The 8,146-nt window shown below is 41.2% G+C and overlaps 1 protein-coding gene across 2 annotated transcripts; it reads left to right on the top strand.

The window, feature by feature from the left end:
- Positions 1–307: 307 nt before the first annotated feature.
- Positions 308–7,695, top strand: LOC311492238 (serine protease inhibitor Kazal-type 1-like). Of its 2 annotated transcripts, XM_084550458.1 has the most exons (5): positions 308–749; positions 2,147–2,341; positions 3,770–3,849; positions 5,295–5,401; positions 7,272–7,695. In XM_084550458.1, exons 1-5 carry the CDS (start codon positions 740–742, stop codon positions 7,315–7,317), a joined length of 438 nt encoding a protein of 145 aa, XP_084406584.1. In that variant the 5' UTR covers positions 308–739; the 3' UTR covers positions 7,318–7,695. The 2 variants fall into 2 exon arrangements, with proteins under 2 accessions (XP_084406584.1, XP_084406585.1); XM_084550459.1 differs by lacking the exon at positions 308–749 and having other exon boundaries at positions 2,224–3,120.
- The last annotated feature ends 451 nt before the right edge of the window (positions 7,696–8,146 follow it).

An 8,146-nucleotide genomic window follows, 5' to 3' on the forward strand; every position in this document is an offset into this window, starting at 1 on the left:
TATAACCAAAACAGGGAATTCACTCTATGTAATCGTCCAAGTCAACAACTGCGTGTTGCATAACATTCGCGTTTAATAAAGGAAGAACCGCTGCATATATTTCTATTTCTAATTTTTTCTGTCTGCCCGTGCATCATCTTAGGCGTTTTAAATGTGAACGTTCCGTCGAACTAGTTGCACTTATTTGTATGTGTTAAGCGTTTCTGTCAAGTTAAACGCCTAGTCTTTCGAATATAATGTCAGTTGCTTGCTTTAACGTTGATTTCTACAATAAACGCGCAAAATTAAAGACTGAGGTGGCATTCCGAGGTTTGGCGCGCCCCTGAACGCCTCATACGTTTGTACGGATATTCCCAGTAGCACCATCATGTCCCTTCCTTCCCAGCCATAATTATAAACCCGGTTCTTAATCGGTTCACCAAAAGTTTCGTTAGGTTCTTGCTTGGTTCATTCGCCGTCTCATCAACTAATTAGGGGAAGCCGCTTGGCGTTCCTGCATTTGGGGAACATTTTGTTTTTGAATTTACAAGTTTAAGACGTGTGTCAATGAGCTTATTCTGGATTTGTTCTCATAGAGGACAGCCCTTACTGGTTGCTTTTTTTACATTAGCTGGTGCTTTTTCAGAGTACTGTAGTCAGCACTGTCAGCAAATCTATACAATATTACAGTACAGCCCGAAATGACTCATGCTCTTCTCTGTGGTCTTTGGCCAGGATCCTCCTGGTGGCTCCTGCAGGTATGAGGTCAGGTATGTGGCAACTTCCTGCTTTACTTTTTTTTTTTCTTCGCGCTTTTATTTTATTGTTATATATTATCCACACTATCTCTGCAATAACATGTGAGATTTGCAGTGTTGCAACTACATATAGTTTTAAGGACAGCGCACACAAGACAAGGCAAGTCCTACAAAGGAAGTCCTACATATGTGGTGTACTGGGAGCAGGCTTGGTTGTACAACGTCACAGTGGCAGGAATGAAGGAGCTCCGGTAACGCTCATTCACACGGCGTGGGTGAAGCAGTCGGCTGCTGAAGGCAGGCGCTGCCCAGTGCTGTGATAGCGCCATGGGAGGGGGGGGTGACAGGGGGTTTTCCATCATGGAGGACAGCTTTGCTTCCATCCTCCGATCACCCGTCACCTCCACAGGCTCAAGAGGGCAGAGGTCCAGGCCTTCTTCACCAGTCTGTTCAATCAAAAAGGACTTCAGTAGTGCTCCCTGCACTCCAAAGTACCTAAATTTCTTTAGCATGTAGAATCTGCCCTGGCCTTTCATATAAAGTTCACTACCATGGTCAGACCAGTCCAGTTTTTGGTTCAGGTGAACACCTGGGTACCTTTAAGAGTCCACTACCACTATGTCTATGTCCTGAATGTTCACCGGTGTGCATGGTGTGTGTTTGTCCCAGTGGAAATCCACCACCTGGTCCTTGGTGTCTTTCATATTCTCAGTTTTCTACATCTTGGATCAGGCAGACAACTGCAGAGTCATCTGAGAATTTCTGCAGATGACGGCTGGTTGAGAGGCGTCTAGAGTCAGCAGTGTAGAGGGAGAAGTGGAAGGGAGCCAGGACAGTTCCCTGAGGGGCTCCCATGCGGCAGACCACATCACACAGACGGTCCTGTGTCCTCACAGACTGTTGTCTACTGGTCAGGTAGTCCAGTATCCAGGATGTGAGGTGGTGGTCTACCCCTCTGTGCACCAACTGTACTTTAACCACTTTATTTACTTATTTATTAGTCATGTTTACATCCTTTATAGACCGCTTGTTTTTCTTTTTTTGCAAGTCATGCTGCTCACATGTGCCTTAAATTACCGGGAACAAATAAAGTTTTCTGGACCTGAATCTGAACAGGGCAGTGGCAACTTTGTGTCAACTGTAGTGGAAGAAAGTCACTCTCTCTCTGTCTTTGCCGCAGACTTGCTGCCAAGTCGGGCGGGGTCAGTGTTAGTCATCCAGGTCACCAGCCAGACGCTACTGACGAACATGTGACACTTTACGATATCTCACAATCTTACTGATTGTTTAACAAATAATTTACTGTTTGAGTGGTTTCGGCTACAGTACTGTACACAATCTACTGCTTTATTAATTTATATTTGACAGTCAGCTACATGTATTTTTTTTTCTTTGTTTGTTTTCCCAAGGATCAGGATATCCTGACTATTGTAACGCCCTCCATGCCGGTGTTGGCCAGGCCTTTCTGTCAGCTTGCAGCTGGCGCAGAACCAACCCAGCCACTCTATATGAAGGAAACACACTATGGCTGCTTGTATCTGTGGTGATAATCTTTCTGTCCCAACACAAGACTCATGACTCAGGGCTGAAACGTAGACAGACAGGTAAAGCAAAAGCTGGTTCTTATGACTCGGCTCCTGCACCGATCCACCTGTCACGTGCAGCGTTGTTGTCCATGATCTAGTCTGGTGTGCGTTGAGATGCTGCAGAAAAGACAACTTGTTAGCTTAGCTATGGAGGCTGGAAGAACTTGAATGAGACAGAGGTTGAAAACTGTTGAAACTGTGAAAGCTGTAAATGCCGAGGCATTAAATTTAGCTTAATGAATGCAAAGAACTCTCTAAATTACAGATTAATTTGTCCAAGTCATTGTTGTGCATGGATTTTAGTATGTCTTCATTTTTTTATAGTGTAAGCCCAGTGGGTTTAGGACTACTGAAGTTTCTACTCCGTTCAGTCAGTATCTTTTCCAGTAAGTAAGATCAAGATCAAGGGTGTGATTAAATCAATATTTATATTTATGATTATGTATTCTGCAGGCCGTGCAATCATCCTAAAACTTTGACCTTCGTACCCAACTGGATAGACGTCACTGTATTCATGCCGGCACAAACTCTATTATCTGTTTTTTCCACTCCGTTATTCTTTTAATCTGGTCACGTAACGTGTTGTGGCTCCGATTTTTCCCCCCAAAAAAATGTGCCATCTTAACTTTCACGGCATTGTCAGAGACAGGATTAACTGCAGCCACCTCAGCATGTATAAAGAGGTGTTAACGTTACATGAGAAGCACACACCTGTCGCCCTCAGAAACACTGCAACACTTTTGAAGTCATGAAGCTGATTGTGCTGCTCTGCTCCGTTCTTCTGCTCTCTTTCCCCGGTGAGAGTTTTTATTATTATTATTATTTTTAAAACAGCAAAAACTGTATAATCTTAACAAGCAACGTAGTCTCAGATAATGTTTTTAAAGAACGTTTTTCCTTAAATCCAGGAATAGTTAAGTTGAAAGTTTAGATGTGTTCAGCATATTCTAGTGTGGAATGGGATGTTTTGGAAGCAGTTCGCATTACAAATTGACAGAATATAGGAGTTGTTCTCATAAAAAATCACTGAAACACCAAAATTTATTTATTTGTATTTTTTTTTTTTTTTGTGACCCATCTTTGTGACCCATTTTGCTTTTCTCGATTGAGCGACTTTAATGTTTAAGAAGCATTGTGGTCTGTAAAAACTGAAAAACTGAATAATAAAGGATTATCTTACTATCATCTTATTTTAGTTTTAAGCTTACATGTGCGTTCCGGGGGTGGTGGTGGGGGATGGAGGTCGTACCTTTGCAAAAAAAGTGGATCATTTACACGTAGCTTGCTTCTGTTCAAACATTAACGCTAGCAGCGCAGTATTTAGTAACGCTCGGTCACTAGTCTATTTTCGAGACGGATGTTTAAAAAAATGTATGCACCAGTGAGGGGTTTCACAAATACAGAAGTTCAAACTAGAAATATGTGTGTTTGTGTGTGTGTGTGCAGCCCTGTCCGAGGTGGAGGAGAAGTTTCCAGACTGCGATGATACTGCACCAGGCCAGGAAGCTCTTGCCGAATTAACACAGGTGGGGTCCCTGGGGTGGATCTGATTCCACCACAATCTGCCCGAACAATCTCCTTATAAAAACTGCAAATCATTTTTTAGAAATTGCATTGTCCTACCGAACTCACAGCTACGGCAAAAAGGCAAATAAAAAATTAAAAAACAACGAAACATATGGATTTGGGAAATTCAGGACACAAAAGCAAGATGATTGACAGAACTGTAATCACGCCAAGGTATTATTTACTGATCTCCACCCTGACGTTAGTCACCTGCACAAAACTCAGATTATGACTCCAACCCTTTGAGAAGGAGCTGATTGAAGCAGTTCTACAACTGATGCATGAAGAAAATCTGCAGCTCACTGATCTCCAACAACCCCACGGCCTCTCCAAGGTCCCTGAAAGTTATGTTTGTTGCTTTTATTGACTCTGTGCATTAAAAAAAAAATGAAATGGGAGTAGATTAGACCAACAAGTTAAACACGATAATACATATTCTTGCAGGGTTTGCTTGTTTCTATATTCTCTAAAGGCGCTAGATACATCACAGGTTTTCATTAATTACTGGCTACTACAGTTGTATATTGTCATCTCTTGGTCTTTACAGATTCCTTCCTAATTATTAAGCGTCACTGTTGTATGGTCAGTAAATGCAATAACTCTAATTTGACATTAGAGTTATTTTAAAATGGTAGTCGGACAACGGACTCATCCTGTTAGGTCATAGAGCTCACGCTGATCACAATATGTTACGGAAGAGCAATAGTGTGGTTTAAATCTTATTTATTATACAGATTTATTTTTGTTAATGTTAAATATGGTTTCCTAGTTGCTGAAACTTACTAGACTTTACTGATCCAGAAGGAAAATTACTTAAAATAATAATATATAAAAATATATAAATATTACAAATATATAATAATAATAATAATATATTAAAATAATTATAATATATTATTATATTAAAAATCTAAAATTAAAAAATAAAATAAAATAACATAAAATTAAATATGGACAAAGGTAGGAAGGATAAATAAATAAAGGAGCAATAAAATAGGAGTAGTGACATGAAAAAACAGAATGAGGCTACCGGTGCTTAGATTTACTGACTTTGTTTCTGTGAATGTAGAAGAATGGTATTTGCTTTCAACAGGCAGCAATATTACGCAGCCTTTAGGTTTCGACCGGCTGTGCCTCATGTGTGAATATTTTCCCGCCACCTCCTGTCACAACTTGTCTGTAAGGTCTCTAAGGGTGGTGTATCCCCATAACCCTCCCCAAATCCCCCATGCCGGGAAACCTTAGCTCCAGAGACTGCATAATTCCCAGTGTACATTCTGTCAAGTGAGATTTAGAATCCAGACATATATATCTTTTTTTTTTAACAAATGTTCAAATTTAAGTGACGTACATGTTCGTGTGAGTGTGTAATCAGTAATCATGTCACTGCTTGTGTTGGGTGCAGCCTCAGTGTGAGCGCTATGGAGGACCCTGCACCAAGCAGTATGAGCCAGTATGCGGGAGTGATGGAGAAACATACAGCAATGAGTGTGTTCTCTGCCAGCTGATCAGGCATGTAACACACACACACACACACACACACACACATGCATACACAGTACAACTTAGTTAGTTGTTGACCCATGCACAGATGTTGTATCCCCAAACTGCACTCATGTCCATGTGAAAGCAATGTAAGCATGTGAATATAATCATAATTTATAACCTTAGAAAAATGCGCATGTTACTGATGCTCGCTCGCTCTTGCTGAGAATCTGAGGACATGAAGGTATGTAGACGTTCCTCAGCAGGAGTGTGTGAACGTTTTCAAGAACTGTAGCTGTGGAAGTGGCCACTCTGTGGCGCTATCGTCACAGTTTGGAAACCTTTAAGCCTGATTGTGTCGCAGAGCTTGTTCTGCGGACTTCACGGAAGTTATGCTTAGACGCTCACCAGCCACCTCAGTATACTGTAGGTATGCAAGTGAATATGAATGAACTCTAATATGTTATTCAGCATTTGTTTAAAACACATTTTACAGGATGGTGAGTGTACAGTATATGTACCCTTCACACTGATCAGAAGGATGGTTTTATTTACTTTATTTGCTGTATTTGCATAGATCACAGTAATATCTCACATGATTAATACATAATTACTCCCAAAGATGGTCAATTATCAGGGGAAATCATCTAGTTGGGTTTCTGACAAAATGTATTCATCTTCATTCATTCATCTTCTATAACCGCTGGTCCTGTGACGGGTCACGGGAACTGCTGGAGTCTATCCCAGCTGTCACTGGGCGAGAGGCAGGGTACACCCTGGACAGGTCTCCAGTCTATCACAGGGCTAACACAGAAAGACAGACAACCATTCACACTCACACCTACGGCCAATTTAGAATCACTGATGAACCTTATGAGCATGTCTTTGGATGGTGGGAGGAAGCTGGAGTACCTGGAGAGAACCCACGCAGACACAGGGAGAACATGCAAACTCCACACAGAAATAAAGGCCCAGTCGGCCCAGTAAAATAATGTGACACAAACAAAGCGATGGGAAAAAATAAGAGTCCTAAATAGGCTAACTCTCAATACCAACCAATGTAAAGATAGGGCACTCCTTTCTAAGTAACTGGAGAATCGATTCTGTCATTATGACCGGATTAAATTTATACACTGTGCACTGGAACAATTGAACGTCTAGTCGTAGCAGCATTACGTCTCTAGCGTGCTATTATGTCTGTGAAGCTTCTCAGTTATCTAGGTCACGGTATATTCAAAACAGAAAGGCAACTTCACTTGTAGAGTTGTTTTTTTTGAGTAGACGTATCACCACTCATCCGAGTTGCTTCTTCAGTCCCAAGGGACTGGTGGAGAGTTGAGGTTTAAATTGGAGCATCTGTGGGTGTTAGAAACTAGTTTGACTTGTTTCTGTTAATGACCAGAAACTGGCACGGCTAGTGTCCATTAGCAGCTAGCATGCTATTTCTTCCTGTTTCTTACTTGCAATGTATTTATTCTCCTTTATCGACTTGCTGTTTAATTGTGTGTCTTCGCCACTCCATGCTGCATTCCCTATCTTGTCTCCTTGTGTAAAAAAAATTTGGGAAACTAAACTAAACACGTAACAACAGGTTGCGGCGATGCTAACCTACTTTAGATTGGTCTGAATTGCATTTCCTGGCTCCTGTCTCTCAGTGGCTAAACAAGCACAGAAAACGCCTTAATCGGATGAATGGTTGCACACACAGCTACTCTGATGTGTCTCAGCACGTTACTGAGCAATATCCAGTATTTATTATTGGGTTTAACCCCATGAAAACAGTGGCCTCCCAGTTTTTATGAAAATGCATGAACATAGAAAAACCAATGCATGCAAACATACACAAACCAAACCACAATGGTAATTACTCTATTTTTTTTTTCTATTTTTCCCGCAGAAACCAGAAGAAGGACATCCAAGTGGCGAGGAAAGGACCGTGCTGAGCTTAAACGACTCGCACAGTGATGCCCTGTAATAGGCAGGAGATATCCATTACCCTGTACCTTTCAATAAAGTGACATACTGCATTTACCTTGGCTATGGTGCACTCAATTTATACTTGTCGGTAAATGATAGATTAGATTTGGTTCCTTTAATCCTGATCACAGTTTCAAGTCTCAGTAGAAAAACTGTGATTTATAGTCAAATGCAACACTGAGATCTACTTCTTTCAGTTTCTCAATCATCATCCATTGGATCTTTTGTTTGGGCTACCTGCTGTTACATGCTTTACATTACCACTGCTCTTCTTTGTTGTCATTCCCTTGGATTATCTTGGATATACAGATATACAGTGAGTACCGCTTTTACTGTGCAGGTCAAGTATCAGTTCCATTGCTGATTGGTCAGGGTCGGAATTAGGCTGGGATATGAAGCATTTTTGCACCTGGAGGTATTGGGATGAACTGATAAAATTACGGAAATGCATTGAGTCCATAATATCAGTCATATTAAATTGTTAAATAAGTGTGAAAATTAGTCAGATCACAGGATTTTTGGAGAGAACCAATCTGTCATACCATCAGTCCTGTGGCCATATCCTAAGTGTATGAAAGACACCACTGTTTAATAATTCAGGAGATACAGCAGTAAGAACTGAGAATAGCGAAGCCTGAAAAGATGGGAGGGAGGCGGGGGAGGGGGGGCAACCTGATCTTTCTATATTTAACCATGGTAGAGTTGCGTCATGTAGCCGGACGGACATCATCTTAATTATACTTGCCCTATAACAAAGTTGAAAGCTCCCATTCCTCCTATCCTGGGGTTAGGGTT

This window comes from Chelon labrosus (genome assembly GCF_963514085.1).
Source record: "Chelon labrosus genome assembly, chromosome: 8".
NCBI lineage: Eukaryota > Metazoa > Chordata > Actinopteri > Mugiliformes > Mugilidae > Chelon > Chelon labrosus.